The sequence below is a fragment of the Rhineura floridana genome, chromosome 10, assembly GCF_030035675.1.
Source record: "Rhineura floridana isolate rRhiFlo1 chromosome 10, rRhiFlo1.hap2, whole genome shotgun sequence".
Lineage (NCBI taxonomy): Eukaryota > Metazoa > Chordata > Lepidosauria > Squamata > Rhineuridae > Rhineura > Rhineura floridana.
The window spans coordinates 35270991-35293906 of NC_084489.1; the positions used below are offsets into that span (position 1 = coordinate 35270991).

At 39.0% G+C, this 22916-nt stretch overlaps 1 protein-coding gene across 6 annotated transcripts in view; it reads left to right on the forward strand.

Annotated features, from left to right (window-relative positions):
- Window positions 1–22458, forward strand: part of TBC1D5 (TBC1 domain family member 5) — a 741088-nt gene extending 718630 nt beyond the window's left edge. For all 6 annotated transcript variants that reach the window (XM_061587418.1, XM_061587420.1, XM_061587415.1 and 3 more), the window contains 3 exons: window positions 4212–4291; window positions 9897–10073; window positions 18642–22458. In XM_061587418.1, coding sequence (XP_061443402.1) covers window positions 4212–4291; window positions 9897–10073; window positions 18642–18938 — 554 coding nt within the window. In that variant the 3' untranslated portion in view covers window positions 18939–22458. The remainder of the gene's footprint in view (window positions 1–4211; window positions 4292–9896; window positions 10074–18641) is intronic.
- The last annotated feature ends 458 nt before the right edge of the window (window positions 22459–22916 follow it).

The following is a 22916-nucleotide window of genomic DNA, read 5'->3' on the forward strand; positions in this document are numbered from 1 at the left end:
TTTTCACTTAAAGTGTACTCTCCGGTCCCATTGCGAATGTTAAAGCGGGGTATGCCTGTATACAGCCACTCTTGTGGCTATATAATTACGAATACACACCAACTAGATAAACATCTGTAGTGAGAGAACTTCTCCCTAGCAGAACAAAAAACTATATACCACCTCACCTGCTTACTGCAGTGTAGGAATAAACTGTCTTATACTTAAATGTGAGAGAATACATGGTTGCACCGCGTAACAAAACCAGGAAGTTGTGCACTGCTGCATTTGTTCCACATCACGGGCCGCTAGCTTGACAATAAACTAAAAGTGAATAAATCAAATACTTAATAGATTTTTTTTCAAAAGAACTACAGGTTTACTGGTATATATATCATGTTTTTGTGTTGTATGCACTGTCATAAAGCAGTATTGCAGATATTATGTAGTATGCATCTAAATTATGTTTGGCTTCTCAAATGTATGCATTGATCAATTCCAAAGATTGTTTTTAAGGTTAATGGTATAAAAGCTGTTATCAGTCTTGTGGGATTTAAGTGAAATATCAATTATTTAAATATTAATTTATTAATATTATGAAATATGAATGTTCAAGTTAATTCTTCCTTTAACAAGTCCGTTATTTACATGTCTTTAAAGAGCATAAGGCTTCTGAAACACAAAACAAGTGCATTTAGCTACCTAAAATTCCTACAGCAAGATGAAAAATGTTTAAAGACTTGTTTGCATAATGTCAGCTTTCCAGTGCTACAAAATTGATTATACCTATTTGAAATTCTTGGATTTGTGTTTTCATCGCTAGTTCAGAACTAACATCGTTTTCAGGACAATGGTTATTAAACTGGATCTTTTCCCCTGATTACTTTTTATAGACATGCAATAGAATAGTGAAATCAAAAGAAAAAGTTCACTTTTTTGCCCCTCCAGAAGGTCAGTTTGATACTACTCTAGAGTCTGAAATTGTAGTAGTCCCAGTGAAGATAGTTGAGTTTTATTCATCCTTGATACTTCCAAGGACACAAGATATGAATTACAAGAGCAAGCATTTGTATTACAAGTACTTGGGTATAGAGATCTGTATCTACATATCGGGTTGCATCTTGGCTTGCCCATTATGCAAAGAGAAGGACTCCTTCCATCTGCCAAAGGGACTCAGGTGCAGTGGAGGCTCCCTCTGGGAGAACAAAGGAGGTAATTTGTGCCAGTTTTTCCTGTGTTCCCCACTACCACTTACTATGCATTTCCAGTGAACCTTCTCGTCTTTCAGGGGAAGGGGGAATTGGCAAAAATTGTCTCTCCCCCTTCCTGCAGTGAAGTATCTCATAGGCAAAGTTCCACTGTGGATAGTCTGGATTTTGCCCATTCTCTTCACATGTCATCTTGGGATCTGATCAAACAATTCACGTCTTTTAAAATACTTTGCTGTTATCATTATCATCAATTTCTTCCCTTCCCTTCACTATGAGATCCCATTGTAACCTCCTGCGCTGTTGGAAGGGGAGAAATCATGGCTTTAAATGATGGAAATGTTTACTTGAAGTACAATTAGAAACCTTGGAATATTTCAAAAGAAATACTTTACATTAATCTAGTAAAGTAAATGAATGTGTGTGCGCACTAGTATCTGACATTTCTGAAATAACCCTCATTTTAATTCTGCAGTTATTTTAGTTGATTCAGAGGTGGTAACAGATGGTCCATACACCGTATTTATTTCTCAGAGGAACCTCAAGTGACTCAGGCTCACATCCTAAACCTAGACTTATTAAAAAGATATCCCTAAGTTCTCTATAGATTTAATTTGGTAACTTTGTGATTTCAAGCCCACCTACAATGGCGTACCATCTCTACCATATTCATATACATAGTCCTAATTTCCTTTGCAATGACTCTTGGTCTATTGTATTTTTCCACTGCAGCCTCTTTTCCACTTTTTTTTCTTGTGTAGGTTACTTATTTTGGATGATATCCAACATGATTTCCCCTTCCTCTCCTCTCCTTTGTTGTCCTCCATGTCTCCACAAATGTGCTCCAGAGAGTCCCCCAACCCTCTGGAGTGCATTTGGCAGGAGCATGAGGGACTGCAGGGTAGAGGAGAAAAAACCCTTGCATGAGCAGAACTCTGTTCTACTAGCGGATGGATACAATTGGATATCACCCTTTTTCTGTTACATAACAGACTTAATTTAATTCTATATTCCCTGCCATTTAAACCTCAAGTTTTGAATGAGGTAAATATCATTACTCTTGCCTGAATAGCGTGGGCTGCAAATTACATCTTCCCCCCTGAAATGCTTGTTGAATTGTTGATGTCATTTGACTTTACAGCTTGTATCTGTGATTAAATCCTATCCTGTGTATGAAAAATTACTGGAATATATCACCAGTTGCTCAGCATTTATTTGGAAACAAAGCAATCTTTTTGTCAAGAGTAGACAAATTCTGAAGCGTGTATATTCATTGCTGATTTCCTGAAGCAGAATCATGGCTTTCATCTGCTTTTGAACAACATGAGCCATAACTCAAGAAAGCCATTTGTGGCATAGAAACAATTTTGCTTTCCTTGTCAATAATTTATGTGTGTCATAATTCATTTGTGTGATATCAGTGCTCATTGTTCCAGAAAAGATGCAACTCATGATCTTTTTATTATTTTAAGAAAGAGATTTCAAGTATTACAATTTGATAACAGCAACATCAGATAGGAAGCAAACATGTTACCAGATGGGCATTTTGTTAAATATGCAATACAAGCTTATCAATACAAACATAGCCTCAAACTGCGGAAAAACCATAAAATTCTTGCCAGCTTTGCTGAATTTAAATACCCCATCTGCTATTATTCCAGGTGTTCAATTTTTTTCTGCCTACATGACTTAATTGGGCAAACGTGGTACTTGACGTTCACTCATATGTTTTATTTGTTCTGTTAACTTAAGTGCTAAGGAGACTAGACTGCAAATGCAATAATTTGCACATATTCATCCATAGTATACAATACTGCCAGTTTCAATAAGCAGATACAAGATCTTTCCTCTTGAATAAGTGGGGTATAAGATAATGAAGATCAATGTACTGATGGATAGCCAATACAGCCTTCCCTTTAGCTCTTCACCTCACAGTAGACTGTAAATTGTAGTCAAAGCCTGAATTCAGATGAAACCATAAGTATAACATTTAATGTTATGAAAATGAACCTAGGCAGAACTTGTGGACTCACCCTCCCTTCCACCTGTGGCAAAGCCAGTTAGCATTACATTTAAACCCTAAACTGTGATTAATCTTGATTATGATGTATCGAAACAAGCCAGTTTCATAAACCAATGTTTGAAGTTAGCTTGTTTCAATAAACCATAGTTAAGACTAATAACAGTCTGTACCAGTTTGAATATAATGCTGAACTTCAATTAGTCTAAAACAGAAGCTAAAGCTTCCAACTTCCTTATGGCTACACTGAAGGAGCGGGAGAGGGGAGGAAGGAGTGTGCGATCTGAAGCTCTCATAGGCTTGTTCTTGTAATGATACAACATAGCTTATTGTTAAGTACAAGCAAGGCCAAAGTCTGTATCTAAGGATGAAGAGGTAGAGTATTTCCAGAATGCACACCTACCCAAATCATAACTAAATGTGGGATCTTTTGCTAAAAAAGAACACTTCCGACCTCTCCATCAAACTCCAGAGCAAGCAAAGAATCATCACTAATAAGATCTGAGTTCAGAAGGGATGAGGATAAGAATGGAATTTAACAGATCTTCCTTTGGCTAACCTCTAGGTCAGGGATGTCGAACCTATGACCCTCCAGATGATGTTGGATTCCAACTCCCATCAGCCCCAGCCAGCATGGCCAGTGGTGAGAGATTTGGGGAGTTATTGTCCAACATCTGGACTCCATTCCGTATCCCTCGATTACAAACAAAGAACAACAGTGTGATCAGAACTTGTTCTAGCATCAGATAAGGAGCTCTGTTTTTTCTTGGACTTGACCATCAGATTCTTATATAACACAGCATGTTTGTAGAAGCCCTGAACCATGGCTGCAAGTGATGTTTTATTTTATTTCTTTACAGTGTATATCTAGACTCCTTATTTTTAGATATTTTCAATAAACGTAGCAAAATATACATTAATCTGTGTGGCTGTTGTGTTGAAAATAATCTGGAGACACATAATCCTCGTGCTTTCTTACGAAATTACTGTTTTTGGCATTGCAGGAAATATTCAAGAACTCATTCTTCAGGAACATTTGGAGAAAGAAGATGAAATTCTGGTATCCTTGGCTGGGTTGAAGCAGGTATAGCTTTTACTGAATGAAAATTCTTCATCTAATTTAGATGGTATTTTTGGATGATATTTTTTATATTTTATGTTTTTTTTATCTGAATTTTGCATTTTTCGCGATTAATATTGCTGAATGTTATTATTTCATTGAGATATATTATGATAGCATGCAAAAAAGGTGTATGTGGGATGTGTTAGAATTATAATGCAGGTAGACGGATTTGACTTCCAGCTCCTTCTTGCTGTTGTGAGCTAAAGAAACAGTACCTGGGAATAAAAGGCCCCATCTTTATCAAGGAATATGGCAACTAGGATGCACATCTTAACATGGTGAGGGGGTTTGAGAGTGTTGAAGAAGCTAAGAGTTATGCCATCAGGAGTCTAGACCAAGAGGCTAGACTCCTAGCAGGGGCACCCATGGCGGAATGGTCAAAGCTGAGACACCAGACTAAGATGCATCCAAACTCAGAGGAAGGCAATGGTAAACCACCTCTGAATATCTCTTACCACAAAAACCCTATGAACAGAGTATCCAAAATGCAACACGAGATAGTGCTGGAAGATGAGACCCCCCAGGTCAGAAGGCACTCACCGAGCTACTGGGGAAGAACAAAGGACAAGTATGAGTAGCCCTGTGACTAATGATGCAGCTGGGTCAAAGCCGAAAAGAAGCCCAGAGGATGATGCGCACAGATGCGAAAGGAGACTCTGGAGTTGTATGACGCACACAATAGGAACATGCAATGTGAGAAGCATGAACCAGGGAAAGTTAGAAATCGTCAAGCAAGAAATGGAACGTATCAACATTACAATACTTGGTGTGAGCGAACTAAAATGGATGGGAATGGGACATTTTCAATCAGGCAACTACAAAATATTTTATGCAGGAAATGAGAAATTAAGAAGAATGGGGTTGCTTTAATAGTGAGAAGTGATGTACCAAAAGCAATTAGGAGCTACAACGCAAGGTCTGAGTGAGTTACATCAATGAGATTAAACGGGAAATCTATCAACATAACCATCATCCACTGTCTTTACAGTGGAAGATATAGGGCAGATCCCTGAACCTGAACTAACATTTGCAGGAAGGGATTCTGAGGAACTGAGACAAATAGTGGTAACGAGAGAGGAAGTTCTAAGCTTAATGGACAATATAAAAACTGACAAATCACCGGGCCCGGATGGCATCCACCCGAGAGTTCTCAAAGAACTCAAAGGTGAAATTGCTGATCTGCTAACTAAAATATGTAACTTGTCCCTTGGGTCCTCCTCCGTGCCTGAGAACTGGAAAGTGGCAAATGTAACGCCAATCTTCAAAAAGGGATCCAGAGGGGATCCCGGAAATTACAGGCCAGTTAGCTTAACTTCTGTCCCTGGAAAACTGGTAGAAAGTATTATTAAAGCTAGATTAACTAAGCACATAGAAGAACAAGCCTTGCTGAAGCAGAGCCAGCATGGCTTCTGCAAGGGAAAGTCCTGTCTCAGTAACCTATTAGAATTCTTTGAGAGTGTCAACAAGCATATAGATAGAGGTGATCCAGTGGACATAGTGTACTTAGACTTTCAAAAAGCGTTTGACAAGGTACCTCACCAAAGGCTTCCGAGGAAGCTTAGCAGTCATGGAATAAGAGGAGAGGTCCTCTTGTGGATAAGAAATTGGTTAAGAAGCAGAAAGCAGAGAGTAGGAATAAATGGACAGTTCTCCCAATGGAGGGCTGTAGAAAGTGGAGTCCCTCAAGGATCGGTATTGGGACCTGTACTTTTCAACTTGTTCATTAATGACCTAGAATTAGGAGTGAGCAGTGAAGTGGCCAAGTTTGCTGATGACACTAAATTGTTCAGGGTTGTTAAAACAAAAAGGGATTGCGAAGAGCTCCAAAAAGACCTCTCCAAACTGAGTGAATGGGCAGAAAAATGGCAAATGCAATTCAATATAAACAAGTGTAAAATTATGCATATTGGAGCAAAAAATCTGAATTTCACATATACGCTCATAGGGTCTGAACTGGCGGTGACCGACCAGGAGAGAGACCTCGGGGTTGTAGTGGACAGCACGATGAAAATGTCGACCCAGTGTGCGGCAGCTGTGAAAAAGGCAAATTCCCTGCTAGCGATAATTAGGAAAGGTATTGAAAATAAAACAGCCGATATCATAATGCCGTTGTATAAATCTATGGTGCGGCCGCATTTGGAATACTGTGTACAGTTCTGGTCGCCTCATCTCAAAAAGGATATTATAGAGTTGGAAAAGGTTCAGAAGAGGGCAACCAGAATGATCAAGGGGATGGAGCGACTCCCTTACGAGGAAAGGTTGCAGCATTTGGGGCTTTTTAGTTTAGAGAAAAGGCGGGTCAGAGGAGACATGATAGAAGTGTATAAAATTATGCATGGCATTGAGAAAGTGGATAGAGAAAAGTTCTTCTCCCTCTCTCATAATACTAGAACTCGTGGACATTCAAAGAAGCTGAATGTTGGAAGATTCAGGACAGACAAAAGGAAGTACTGCTTTACTCAGCGCATAGTTAAACTATGGAATTTGCTCCCACAACATGCAGTAATGGCCACCAGCTTGGACGGCTTTAAAAGAAGATTAGACAAATTCACGGAGGACAGGGCTATCAATGGCTACTAGCCATGATGGCTGTGCTCTGCCACCCTAGTCAGAGGCAGCATGCTTCTGAAAACCAGTTGCCGGAAGCCTCAGGAGGGGAGAGTGTTCTTGCACTCGGGTCCTGCTTGCGGGCTTCCCCCAGGCACCTGGTTGGCCACTGTGAGAACAGGATGCTGGACTAGATGGGCCACTGGCCTGATCCAGCAGGCTCTTCTTATGTTCTTATGTTCTTAAATTTTAGAATGCGAGGTGAAAGCTGCTCTTAAAATACTTGGAAGAAACAAATCACCAGGAACAGATGGCATACCAATAGAGTTGCTACAAGCTACCGAGACTGAATCTGTCCAAATTTTGACAAAAATCTGTCAAGCAATACGGAAAACTAAACAATTGCCCACAGACTGGAAGCGTTCCATGTACATCCCAATTCCAAAGAAAGGGGATCCCAGGGAATGCAGTAATTATCGAACTATTGCCTTAATATCCCATGCAAGGAAAGTAATGCTCAAGATTCTACAACAAAGGCTCTTACCATATATGGAGCGAGAAATGCCAGACGTCCAAGCTGGATTTAGAAAGGGAAGAGGTACCAGAGATCATATCGCAAACATACATTGGATAATGGAACGGAGCAAGGAATTTCAGAAGAAAATCACTCTGTGCTTTATAGATTACAGCAAAGCCTTTGACTGTGTAGATCATGAAAAAGCATGGAATGCTTTAAAAGAAATGGGGGTGCCACAGCATCTGATTATCCTGATGCACAACCTATACTCTGCACAAGAGGTTACTGTAAGGACAAAATATGAAGAAACTGATTGTTTCCCCATCGGAAAGGGTGTGAGGCAGGGATGTATTTTATCCTCCTATTTATTTAATCTATACGCAGAACATATCATACGGAAAGCAGGATTGGACCAAGATGAAGGAGGTGTGAAAACTGGAGGGAGAAATATCAATAATTAAAGATATGCAGACGATACTATACTGCTAGCAGAAACCAGTAATGATTTGAAACGAATGCTGATAAAAGGTAAAGAGGAAAGCACAAAAGCAGGACTACAGCTGAATGTCAAAAAGACTAAAATAATGACAACAGAAGATTTATGCAACTTTACAGTTGGCAATGGGGACATTGAACTTGTCAAGGATTATCAATACCGCAGCACAGTTTTTAACCAACTGGAGACAATAGTCAAGAAATGAGAAGAAGGCTAGGACTGGGGAGGGCAGCTATGAGAGAACCAGAGCTTGGAAAAGTTACTTTTTTGAACTACAACTCCCATCAGCCCAATCCAGTGGCCATGCTGGCTGGGGCTGATGGGAGTTGTAGTTCAAAAAAGTAACTTTTCCAAGCTCTGGAGAGAACTAGAAAAGGTCCTCAAATGCAAAGATGTATCACTGAACACCAAAGTCAGGATCATTCAGGCCATGGTATTCCTGATCTCTATGTATGAATGTGAAAGTTGGACAGTGAAAAATGCGGATAAGAGAAACATCAACTCATTTGAAATGTGGTGTTGGAGAAGAGCTTTGTGGATACCATGGACTGCAAAAAAGACAAATAATTGGGTGTTATAACAAATTAAACCAGAACTATCACTAGAAGCTAAAATGATGAAACAGGTTGTCATACTTTGGACACATAATGGGATGACCTGATTCATTAGAAAAGATAATAATGCTTGGAAAAACAGAAGGGATTAGAAAAAGAGGAAGGCCAAACAAGAGATGGATCAATTCCATAAAGGAAGCCACAGACCTGAACTTACAAGATCTGAACAGGGTGGTTCATGACAGATGCTCTTGGAGGTCATTGATTCATAGGGTCGCCATAAGTCGTAGACTTGGAGGCACATAACAACAACGGCAACTAAACTGAATCTAATACTCCATGGAGCTGTCCATGACAAGCCACCCATTTTAATCATCAGTTCCCTCACTAGCAGGGTCCCCAGAGAAACACCAGAAATTCTCCCTGTTCTCACAACCTAAGATAGTGGCACTATTTTGAGAGCCATGTGAAAGTCCTGCCATACCACCCCCACCCCACCAGAGATGTCCCTCCTCGCATTCTGCTTCAGTTAATCTGTACTCCCTTACTCTTGATATTAGTCCACGTTAGTCTATGGCCCATGTTATCAATGTTATGACAAATAAGACTATATGCAGTTGAACCAATCAAATTAACTAAAAACTTCAGTTCCAATTAAAAATAGCCAAAAAAGTTTAATCAGACCAGATTATGCCATTTGGCACTCCAGAGAAGGCCAAAACTACACAGCCAGTCAAATTGTTATGTAAAAATTCTGTCCTAGCCCCTATAAAGGGATTTTGTTTTAGCCCATGATGTTCCAATAGGGTGGGTGGATAGATCAGATGCCTGACTCCTATAAATGTTCCAGTTTTTGTTTGCTTTGCTTTGGGTTTATGAGATCTCACCAGCACTACTGTCATTTCTCTGAGATCTTGTGAGACCAGAAGCTCTACATATTGCAACTTCTTATGGGCTTTTGATACCTAGGCCTTTCCCCCCCCCCCCACTCACTTCCACTGAGTGATCGTAGGGGAACTTTAATGATACACAAACTTTCTTCTTCATATTAAAATGTCATTGTAATTGGAAGATCATGTACTGTGTGTGCTTTCAGTTAAAATATCTGTTATGATCTATGTCTTTTCTCTTGTCATTTTTCAGTACTTTATGGAACTCTAGGCTGCGCCTGGAAAGGGCTCAAATCAATATACTACAACATGTGTCAATGTTTTAATAACATCAGGGGGAGTTGGTGTATGTTGTCATTTTAAATGCATTTCCTTTACCACCTCATTCTTGTTCAGTAGTGCTCTAATGCTTTCACTCAGAAGTACAGTTGTCATTTTTGTAAATTTCTTCAACAATTCAGGCAATCAATGCATAAGATTGATTCTGAAGAGGGCCTGCCTTTAAGTGGTAGTTGTTAGAATGCAGCTAAAGTACTTTTTTCCCTGCCTCCTTGACAAACAGATCAAGGATATTTTGAAAGGTTCCCTGCGTTTCAATCAGAGTCAATTGGAGGCAGAGGAGAATGAACAAATCACAATAGAAGATGATCACTACTGTTCCAACAATTGGAGCAAGGAGACAAGTGAAGCCATGGAACAACTTTCAGTTGCAAAGCAACCCCTCCCTCCAGTGAAGCAGGTAAAGTGCATGCATTTCAGATAAATTCTTCAGGGGGCTTGGGGTACTTTTTAAAGCTTAAAAACAAAATGAAAAGGCAACACAGAGGCCCAATCCAGTGCTTGTTTACTGGCAAACAAGTTCCATTGAATTCAGTGCCGCTTACTCGCAAGTAATTATGCAGTGGTTTCCAGGCTTAGAAAATAATTGTTGCTATAGTTATTTCACTTAGGAAAAACATGAAGTAGCAAAAGCAACTTCCATCTCCCTTTGAAACTTTTCTTTAGAATCTGAATTTATCTTTTAACATTTCTTTTTCTGACGGTCATCAACTTGGAGGCAAGAACATCTTATGGTTAACTATGCAAAAACAAAGGTTATTGTGTTTTCAAAAAGGAGGGTTAAGTATTCCCGGTTCATGGATGGACACGGATTAGAACAAGTCGACTCCTACAAGTATTTTAGGATTTGGTTCTTTTTTCTACCAAGTGGATTATGTGGGCCAAATTAGCAAAGGCAAAAGCAGAGTACATAGTTAAAGCAATCCTTAGGTTTTTCTATACAAAAGGAAACAAATTTGTTCCAGCAGCCTTACAGGTGTATCAAGCAAAGGTAGTTAGTCAGATTCTGTATGGCATTTCAGTCTGGTTCCCTGGGCTTAAATTTTCTCTAGAAAATTTTCTCAGTCCCTCTTTCTTAGAGACACTTTAGGTACACCCAAATGTGTTGCTAATGCTGCCCTTAATTTAGAAGCTGGACTTAATTCATTAAGCACCTTAGCATAGACCTACTCATTATTGGCTAAGAATCTGCTCTTCCACTTCCCCAATATCTCTGGTTTATCATGTGCTACTTGATTCTTGTATGTCTACCTGGAAAAAAGACCTAATAGGTAAAATGAGAACTGTCAGTTTGTCCCCTTCCTATCTCTTGTCCTTGGACCCAGTGTAAGCTAAATCCATTGCTAAACAGAGATTAAAATATATGGATGGCCAAGAGCTTTATGCAATGGGCCATGTTCACCATGCTCACTGGGCCTGACTAGGTCTGCCTCTAATCAGTGTATGCCATCCTTATACTTTTTGACATGTTTCAGCATTTTACCTTCAAATATGGAATGTGTGTTTTTTACTGTAGATTTTATTATGGAGTCAGAGGAAGTAAAACCTTCCCCCATATGAGACAGTTTCTTAGTCAATCTTTAGTGACTCTTCTGAGTATTTTCTTTGGGCAGTCTAACATACTCATTACTGAACAGGTAGCAATATTTTTGAATGTAATGGTATCTCTTAGACATTCAATTACTGTTAGCTCTTAATCTTCATATTTTTTGTGATTATGTATTTATACAGTTGTATATTCTTTCATGACTGATTGACTGCAATAAAAATGTTGTTGTTGAACTTGGATAGCTTTAAAGTTCATGATGACAAGGCTTTTAATGGCTACTAGACATGATGGCTATTTACTATTGCTGGGACCAGAGGCAAGTACACCTCTGAATACTTGTTGACAAACCACAGAGGAAGAAAGCTAGTATCCTCGTGACCTGCTGTGCACTTCCCATTTGATGGCCACTCTGGGAAACAGAGTGCTGGACCAAATAGGCCTTTGGTCTGATTCAGCAGGACTCTTATATTCTCCCTTTCAGACAAGTATCTTTGGCTTCTCCTGTTCTCACTGCACAACAATCTGTTGACTTTCAAATGAAGTTGTTACTTCTATTAAAAGTCCATGTTTTCCTGAATATATGAACTGTATTATTCTAAAAGAGACAGAAATTGACTATTGAAACTAGCAGTTTCACAACTGAAGATAAGCATGTTTTGGTATTGCTTGATTCTTCATGCTATCTCTATCCTCTAGACTAACATTAGGCAATAGCATTTGATCAGCATTGCTCCACTATGTCTATCCTCAACTGTTTTGAACCATTCCTCCCTTTCAGCTGTTTCTGCTTTTTCATCAAATCAGTATGGTAGCTTTTTTTTTTATAAATGATTGTGCAAGTTATGAAGGGAAACATCTCTACCTGCCTTAACTGTAGGACGTGGCCACATTAGGTTCTTCTGTCACATATATATGCAGATACTTCAACTTCAAAGTAGACTATAATATATCTGCCAAGTGCCAGGAATAATATTCATCTATTTTTAACCCACCCATCACAGAGCAATGTCAGGGCAGTGTAGTATAAATTAAAATGAAAAAGTCTCAACTACAATCATCGAACAAACAGAAAAAAGGAATAGATAAGACCTGTGGGAGAGCCATATCATAGCTGTTTTCTTGAGCAATTCCCATTTATTTAAAATTATTTGCACTAGAAGTTCCAATAGATTGCACCTATGATAAAGGAGTCCCTAGGTTTTAGGTTTATTTTATGTTGGTTTTGTGATGCTATGTATCAGTAGACTGTCTTTTCATATGTATGGTTTAAAAACCCTTTCCTCTGAGGTTGTCCTCTTTAAGTGTGCAAATTCATAGTCTCTTAAGAGATGGAGATTTCCTGTCTCAGTACGCTGGAGAGCCCTAAATCAGGATTTCTATTTCCCTTCAGTATTGCCTTTTAATTAAAAAGTTAACATAGGAAACACTTCATAGAAGTCTGCCTAATTGGTCAGATAGTAAACATGCCTAAGAGAACAAGCCAATCAGCAAACAATAGAAACTTGCAGAATTGGCAAGTTCCCGCCAGGCAGTCTTGTCAATACAAGACAAGCTAGCACTGTATCCCATCCTGCTTTAGTTTTGTTTGTAAAATTTGGGATTTGTGGGCATGATGTACATTGTAGGCCTTGCAACTTGGTCTTTGGTTCAACAATTTTCTATTTGGAACTGGCCATCCATGGAAAGTTGCTGAGCCATTGATGGGGCTGGGATATAGACTGCAGTACAAAACCTAGTTAAGCTTTGTCATTATTCATTGGTAAATCTGCCCTGGCTCTTCAAAATGTTAATACCATTTCAGTTTAGAATATCTGTTTGAACTTAAAAGATATAATGTTAAAATGTTTTTGACTGAATTTATTGCAGTAATAGTTCACACATGCTCAGAAGCCTTTCACTGGTATCAGTTGTAATCTGCCTCAGAGATGTAAGGATGAAGTTACTTTTTTCAATGGACAGCTTCTATTTAGAAAACTCCTTTCTGGCTCCTTTGCAAGCTGTGGCAGGCCATATCTGCCTAACAGCCATACTACATTGTGACAGCCAGGTCTACTGTAACAGGCTCCACCTGTATATACTGGACTTCCAATGTAAGTATAATTTCATTAGCACAGAATGTAGAGAATTGCACACCATTTAATGTGAATTATATCTCATGGAAAACGAATTGATACTTTTTACAGAACAGGCAGTTGCATCTTAATAGAATGTTCTTTTATGAATGTTAGGATAGACTATTTCTGCACTATTTTTTTTTACAGTTACCCCTACAGTATAGCCCTTTTATACTTATTTTGCAAATAATAATAAATACTCTTTTCTTTTTTTAATAAATTATGCCTGCTTTTCAGTCTGCTGAAAGCACTGTTAAAGTGCAGTACTTTAGCATCTTAATATAGATTTTAATATAGTTTTGATAGTGAAATGCCACTAGATGCCCTGCTGCTATCATAAAAACGTATTTACACTGCAACATATAGAGAAAACATTAGTACAGAAGACTAATTCATAGCATGAAACCCTAGTTCATTGAAGGAGATGAAAGCAGCCCTTTTGAATTTAATGGAGGTATGGTCCTATACATCATGTTTCTGTACAGAACTGGATAGAAGTCAAAATCATTACAACTACTTAAGTGAATAAATAGTTGCTCAAATAAGCAAAGACAAGGAGATCTCACTCTGGCAAGCTGTCAGATGTTTGGGCAGAGGTAGTTCCATTTAGAAGTGAAGCCAGAGACATAAAAAGAGAGGTGGTTGAGTTGCTCCTCATATACAGCGGATCCAAGAAAGTGGCAGTGGGAATTATATGGTACAAGTGAAAGGTGAACATCTGCATATAGCTTTGGTGGAGGAGGACTGTCTCCTTTCAGTGAGCTTTTCAGGTGGTGGGGTAGACAGGGCAGAGGACCCCAATGCCACTTTCCACCAATATTCTATATAATTGTACCTATTCATTGCCAAAAATATGCAGCTTACTATTGGAGCAAGCAGACACTAGGGCCAAAGTATAACATTGGGGTGGGGGTGGGGTCACCTACACTTTATCAGGGCCTAGCAGTCCAGAGGGCCCAACCTCTTGGCTGCAAGCTCATTTCTATGAGGAAAAACCGAGGCTAAGTTATATATGTGGGAGACCAGGGTTCGAATCCCCACACAGCCATGAAGCTCACTGGGTGACCTTGGGCCAGCCAGTGCCTCTTAGCCTCAGAAGAAGGCAATGGTAAACCACCTCTGAATACTGAATATTCATAGGGTCGCCATAAGTCAGGATTGACTTGGAGGCAGTCCATTTCCATTTTCAAATTATATATCATGCGTGAAGGTGCAAACTTACTTCCCTTATCTACATGGGCTTTCTACATCTTGCCAGATTTTTTTATATTTGCTGCTGCCAGTCAGAAACAGTATTTTAAAAAAGAACAATATTCTCAACAGAGAGAAAGAGAATTTGTTTAGGAAACTAGTTTTTGTAGCTTGAGAGACAGACTTGACAGACAGGTTGTAACTTGCTGTATGCTAGATCATAATTTCCCAATCTCACCCCACAATGGGTGGAGCAAGTGTACAAGTCCAAAGTTCATAATGGCAAGCCATGATTTGGCATGATGACTCAATAGGCCCAGAGAGGTGTACCACTTAATGTGACATATTCTTTCAAGATCCACAAGTCCCAGAGGTCCTTAGTTTCTGCTGGTGTTTACTATGCACTGGCAGGATAAGCCAGCAGGAAGGAGACACAAGCACCATAAACATCAGGACATTGAGATCTCAGTGGGAGCCAATGCAGGCAATAGGATTTACAGGTTGCAGAACATCTGTAGGCAAATGACTTAGGCCCCAGTCCGTAGAGTGCATGGAAGAACTGACACTAGATCCCAAGGATAAGGACCACCCTCTAAGGGCATTTTGTTGGTGCACTTAATTAATAAAAGCAATCCTGTGCTATCATCTGGCTTTAAAAACAAATCAGGCAACCAGAAACATCAGGAATCTAAAGGTGACTATAAGAAAGTAGTCATTTCTAAAGTTTTTTTTAAAAAATGGATAAAACCTTTCTTGTTATTTTTTCAAACCAGTCAAGGGTTCATGGGAAGAGGGATCCATGTTACATTTGTACCAGACCCAGAGAAATTATGCTCAGGCAGAGGTAGCATGGCCTGGTCTAGCAGGACTTCCACCTGAGATCAGACCTGGATATCCTGTCTAAAGAAGCTAGAGGTGCTAGATTGTTGTTCTACCTTTTCTTTCTCTTCTGCTGCTGCTGCTGCTGCTTTTTGCCTTCTCTTGGTGGGATTTATTACGGAACCATCTTGCTTAGATAATAATGTAAATCAGTTCCAATATATTAACCATGTAATACTTAATATTTTTAAAAAATGAGAGTACATGGAAACATTAATAGCCCTGTTTTTCATGTCTTGCTTTGTTCTGTTTAGCTTTGATGTCCAGTATTTAAAGAATTAGAAACTAATGAATTTTCAGAAATTAAAAAATGTTAAGTTCAGTGGCCTATGCGATCAAATATTAACCCCCCAAAGGACACCGGAACAGCCTCTTAGTTTTAATGAGATAAACTGTGGTATAGTGATATCATTAGGTCAAGCTGGAAGAATTTTGTGAGTGCAGCTAAGTGTTTAAAATATTGCCATTAATTAATTAGACCATTGTAATGCATTGGTTTCTACCCTATCAAAGGGAGCAGTCCTAAATACACTTACTTATGGTATAAGCCCCACAGAGCAAGCATGCTTAGGATTGGGCTTTGTATGTATTACCACATAAAATAACTAATTGTATTGATTCTTTTAGCCCTCTATAGTAGTAGGTGTGAGGCAGTTGCTGCCTCTGCTTTACTGTATAGCAATTATGTTGTGATTGCTCACATTTCATCTTTAAAAAAAAACCTTAGGGCTTCTTCAGACATAAAGTTTATTTTGCCATGATTACCTGCATTTGAAAGCACACTTTACTTTCCATACATACTCAGTTGTGCTGAAATAGCCAGTAACGTGTCGATTAAAAATGACCCAGCATTTTTAAGTCCCATAGATTTCAGTGGCACAATTAAGCTCATGTTAAATCCTTACCAATGAGATTAGCAAGGCTGAAAGTTCCAGAAGTCTCTTTTTTTAGAGAGAGAGGGGGAGGCTGCATTGTCTTTCCTCTTTTTTCCGCTGCCTCAATCATTACAGACTTCATTAGAGCTAGGGCAGTTGAATGCTTGATAGGACAATCGGCATTTGGCCTTTTTCTATAAAACGATTGCAGATGCTACTTGTCATCTCATGATAAATGAAAACAATTATGTATTCCCAATTGTGACATGTGCAAGGAGGGAGAACTTCACAATAAGGTAGAGGAAAAGGGAGCATTAGTTCAGAATTTTACAAAAGGCTAATTACTTATATGATCAACACATTATCTTTTCTTTCTACAAGATCAGGAAGCAGTCAAAATTGCTACTCTAATATTTACAATTAGGGCTGGCAACAGGCCAGGGAAAATTAGCTTTAAATGTTTTGCTTGTTGGATTTAAATTTAAATACATTTGCATATTAGTAAACTCTCAGTAGAGATGCTGAGCAGAGGACGTTCCATCAGGATGTTGCTGTTCCTGTCCTGCCGCTACAGTAGTTTAAAAAAAACAAGCTGCATTCTCTCTCCTTTGCAAATTTTGAGGGACAGAGCTGTTTTGCCTTTTAAGGAAATGGAAAGGGAGTTTGCTTTTTCTGAAACAAAGGTAAAGAAAGCTGTTTCGTCTCTCTTCCATGATTTGGCTCAAGAGACTCCTTCTCTCACTCTGCATCAGCGACACTGATGTCAGGCTTCTACTACCTGCCATTCTTCCCCAGGACATGATGTTTTTCTCATTATTTCTTAAATAAGCTGAGATGGGAATATCCAGTCCCTTGCAAAAGTAATCCCCACTCAGCCATGAAGCTCACACAGTGACCTTGCTGTGAGGATAAACATGAAAATTTGAGCTCCTGGGAGAAAAGGGGAAGAAGAAGCAAGTGAAGAAGGAGCAGGAAAAAGGAATGATGAACAAGCTGCTTGGAACCTGCCTAGAACACCTTTCCCTCCTTGCTCTGTGAACACAGTCATCCTTCACTGGTGGATTTGATTTCAGGGTCCTTCCCTCCTTTCTATCTAAAGCCCCATCCCCGGCTAATAAATAAAACTACAATTGACAATTAAACTGCAGTTTATAGTGCCTTGCAAAAGTAATCAGACCAATGCTCTCAGATTACTGAATTACAAATGGCACAGTGTGTCAAAATAAAATATCATACAGAACGAAATTACAATGTACCATTTGTAATTCAGTAATATGAAAGCACTGGTCAGGGGTCCGATTACTTTTGCAAGGCACTGTATAGACGCCCAATCCAGTGCATGTTTACTGGCAAACAAGGCAATGTATTTGCATTCCTGCTCCGCAGCAATGGTGTCCCCCCATCTGCTCCCTAGGTCTAGCCCCTCACGTTCTCATGGATAGTTGAAGGGAGATATACGCATACACCCATAAGGCTTCTAGCCCTGTTTAAAACATATTATTGGGAGGGGTTTGGTGGCACAAATAACTTTTATCCTTCTAGAAATACTCATCAGGAAAAATGTTCTGAGAAGCCATATGGCACTGGGTATAAGGTTGTTAACTTCCAAAGCTACTGGAAGTTTAATTCTGTCATATCCCATTTATTACGTGGCAGTGGCAGATGAGAGAAAACATGCTTCATGTCACTATGAGTTTCCCAAAACAGAAACTGGCAGAGGAAGGAGTGGGGAGATATTTCACCTCTAGAAATATCAGCGTCAGAAAAAGCAAGTGTATTCCAAAGGATGCTGTGGGAATGAATATATCTGAGAAACTAATTACATATAAATTTAGACATTTCATTTTAAACTGTATAATGGATTTATTTTATAATATATTTTTGCAATGCTATAGTTAGAATTGAGCCTTATTAACATTTTTCACTTTGTGAGTCACCAAGAGCCACTTCACATGTGACATTTTTCTGTCGAGAGATGATCCAAGTGTGCATCATCATTGTAAAGAATGTGCAGACGTTTGTGTGTTGGGAAGCCAACAACACTATTGTGGTGGGAGGGAAATTCGCAAATGATCCAAAGAGCTTCAGTCCTGTGCATGTTTATGCTAGGGAACACCTCGACCCAATAAACCCACTCACCCATTATAATCTGTAGGAGGGACCCTTGTTAAAGAGCTCCCAACTAGGATCCCCTTTACATGTGCCTTTATTGGTGTGTACCTTTACATGAGAGCGATGATGGAGGCAGCAGCAGCCACACCTGTAAAGGTATGTGTCAACTGTGATGGTACATGCAACAGACATGATACTAAAAATGGGTTTTCTGACTTCATTGCCTATTCAAAACTCTTGTTTCACAGGCTGTTGATGATTCCAGTGGAAGCTCTGCCAACAGGCGCCCTGATGACTATATTCTACATCCCAAAGAAGAGGAAGGAAATGTTAGTCCTGCTCCTGGGCATGTGCAGACTGTGCCAACCTGCAAGGATCTGACTACCAAAAATGAGGCCCCATGTCACACTTCTTTAGCCTTTTCTGATCCATTGATGGGGTCCATATCTGCCTCTTCTAGTAACCTCAGTTCCAGCCCTGATGATGACAGCAGCAGCAACAGCAAGGATTCTGACTTTACCATTGTTAGCCCCTTGGAAATTTAAGTAAGCCTGTGAAGTTGGCTATGTCACATTGGTATGTGGACCTGATGCTTTACAGGACTGGGGGAACTCATTAAGCCTAAATATTCTGTCAGAGCACAGACATGGTAAAGGCAATCCATTTCAGCAAGAAAATCAAGATAATATATAATTATTGCCTTTAAAACATGCACATGTTAATATCAAGATCTAACGTAGGACGAAAAGTACTTATGGGTTTACTTTGTTAGCAACTTCTTGGAATACTGAAGTAGTAACTCATAGTCCCTCATTTTGTAGAATAACATGCAACATATAATCTCATGGAGCATCCTGTCCAAACATGTGGAAATGACCATTTAATCGGTTTAGATCCTCACAGATGATTTGGTCTCAGGAGAAAGTAGGATATTCTTTCTCAAATATGGCAACTAGAAAATGAGAAAAGTACAAGTTTTACAAATGTGTCCCGATTGCGTACCAGGCACTGAGACAATGGCTGCGTCCTGAACCATTCCCTGGAAGAAGAAAAAACTATGCTGAATTTACATACAACAGAAAACCAGTAACTACTATTAATATCAAACAAAAATGAGAGCATCAGTTGTAAAGTAATACAAAGTACAAATTAGTTGCTTTGAAACAGTTACACTTTAGTCTCCACTGGATATAAACTTGTATCCTGATGAACAAATTTTGTTGTTGTACAGTATTGTCTGGACCATATTTTTATAGCTGTTTCGGGACCTCTGAAATGCCCTCAGGCCAAAGAACAAGGCTCATTATAGGGTCATAATGCTGTAGTGTTCCTTAACCATGTAGAAACAATTCCCTTACACTTGTTGTTTTAACAAAATTTAGTGCACATAATTTCACAAAGGGCAGCAAAATTCCTCATGCTTTTTATATCAAGGATGTCATGTTTCACTGTAGCACAGATTTCTCTCACAACATTAGAGCAGGCTAAAATATTTCTGGAGGACGTTTATTCTGTTACCACAGTAAGAGGAGAAAACAAAGGATAACTAATGTGTCCATGTCTAGAACTAATGCACAGTAAATAATGCTAATAGAGTAGTGATAATGTTCCTTTCTAGCTTTTAGAGTATAAATTCAAAGTAGTTCTTGCTCTGAATCTCACCCAGCATTGCCAGTTTTAGAATAACCAGATGATAACTTCATGGAGCTGAAAATCTGGGCTTTACTGAGACACTCTTCTAAATAGGCTTCTACCTTCATAGGCAGCCAGTGTTAAACTGTATATACAGTGTTGCCCTAGATTACATTGATTAGTTTCACTGACCCAAGGGAAGAATTTGGGTTTATTGAGATTAATAGGCCCAAGTCACTAACCTGTTGGGGATCTTTCACTTTATCAAGGCACTGGTGTTGAACAGATTAAATTTCAAACAGCTTCTGGCTTGCAGGTCGAACACAGTAGAACTACAAAGGGGAATGGGTGCTCATAATGAAAACCACTTTGGTATCCAGCTGTGCCTACCCATGCATTTCTGTATGCAAATATACCATGACAGGTTTTCTCTCTATCTACTCAAGAGAGGGGCAATGGTTCAATGATGTCAGCCTCTAAAAAGACCTAATTAGCTCACTAGTCTGTTTTTTCCAATTGCATTTGAAAATGAAAACTTCTTGGCCATGAAATGTGTAACAATTAGGAAAGGCGTTTTTACTAAGGATGTTGCACTTCTAGGACCCTTGGCTGTAATAAAAAAAAGTTGCTACTATTAATGCAGCCTATTTTTTCTCCAACTGTTCTGAAGGATGCTGGTGAAGGATATTTTCAAAGCTTTATAATTAAAACACCTTTCTTGTACATTTTAATTTTTTTCCAAACAAACGCAGTATAACCATCACTATGTAATCGGGTGCATAGTAAGTGATAGGGCATGAAGATGTTAATTATGATTAATCACAGTTGTTACTTGCATTAAGAATACTTTTACCCATCCATCTGCAGCATGAGTCATGCTAAACCAAATTGTAACCTGACCCCAAAGCATCACTGAATCTTGTTACATAACACATAGCTCTCCTGGGAATGTTGCCCCAGATTTTGGAAGTGGTGGTCAATGGAAAAGTCACGGTCATGAATTGAATGGAGTACGTTTGTTGGGTGAGTTTGCTCAGTTGGGCTTGCAATGTTGTGGTACTTTTTCATAGTTTTGTATCCATGAACGTCCTGGGCAGATGACCAAAATCAGTAGGCCATTGCTATTGTATGGTGGCAGGTTCAAATTTACATTTTCAGACACTATCAAATAATTCTTCACAAGAAGATGCCCATGTACCTTGTAAAAGTGGAAGTAATCCTGTTGTGTAAAGAGCTTAACAAATACAGTTTGCGGGGTAATGCATAAAATGGTCACATGGCTGTTCTTCTGGATGCAAGACCTAAAATATACTGTGGTTATGCAAGGTTTCTATGGCAGCGTAAACCTAGCACTCCTTCTCATTTAAACGTACACAGTAACCACCTCAGGATTCACCCTTATGGTTTCTGTGCAGGTTTATTTAATTTTCTTGAGTTTGCAAGGATGACAAGAGAGGATTACATGGATGGTGATTAATTTTGATCCTTTAAACATCACTAACCATACTCCTTTCTGTTTAGATTTGTTGCTGTTATAAAATGGGAAAATGTCATTCAGAGCAAACTGCTGTTTAAAAGTGGAAAGCAAAGTAAGAGGGAAATTGGAGAATGATAAATCATCTGTCATCATATGGGGGGAAAGATTATGGAGTGTTTTGTAATCTAGTTATGATTGAATCTTTCTGTCTACATATAATTCAGGGATCATCTTATTTTTTTTTTCTTGTGAGGACAGTCTTAGTGCCACTAAACAATGCAGTTTGGTTTTTTTATTATTACCTTGCTGGGATTTTTAAAAACATGTTTGCTATAATTATTATTATCCTTGCTTCCTCAATGCCTGTAATCATCTGTGGTTTCAGCAAATAAACAGAGGTTTACTGAAGGACAGGGATGAAATCTAAGTAACTCCATTAGAGAAATCAAATTTGGTATTCCCATGTCTTAGTATATCTTTTCAATTATATACTGGAATATGATTTTTGATAATGCTGGAAGTGTTTGGTTTTATATATGTGTCCATCCAAAACTATCAACATATTTAGTCATAATAATCCCATATTGCGTTACGTTAGGCTTCCTAGATGGTTCTTTGTTCTTTAAAGTACCAGTTTCTTATGTCACCTAAAGACAACCAGCTCATATTGTTCACGGATAACTGTAATCTGATAGAAAACAATATGCAGTATAAATGGCTAATTAGTACTAATGTGTGGAACTCTAAAAGATTTTTTCAACCTGTTAGAGACTCATCTGATTTTATTACATCTTTCCCATGTGACTGTTTCAAGTCTGTTGCATGTAATGACCATCACATTACAGCAGAGTGGTTATGACCATATAGTGACTAGATGTTCACTTTTAGCTGTGGAAATTTGTATCTTTACTCTAGAACATCTAACATACTTTATTAAAGAAAGAACATACCGACTCTTTGACTTTCCCATTGAGTTTTTTCTTGCAAAAGAAAGAATTATCCTACATCCTCCTCATTTTTTGAAAGCAGCCCCCCCCCCCGGAGTTCAGGCTATTGAAAAGATAGGAAAATGAAGTCCACTGCAGGTATTATGGCCCAGGAAAGCCCTACATCAGTTGTTCCCAACCTAGGGGCCATGACCCCCAGGGGGGTCACAAAATAATCCAGAGGGGCCATAAACAGTAAAGAAGTGAATTATTATTATTATTATTTTAAGTCTTCATTCCCTGGACACTCTTCTCCCCACTGCCACTGCAGACGACATTTCCCCCTTGCTCCAAACGAGAGGGGAGGACTTTTCCTGAAGCAGCACAGCATCTTTCAGGCGCTCCAAAGGCAGGCATCTGCCTATGAAACACATGGCAGATGCCAAAGGAGGCTGAGGGTGGAGCTACCAGGAAGAAGCGGGGATTAC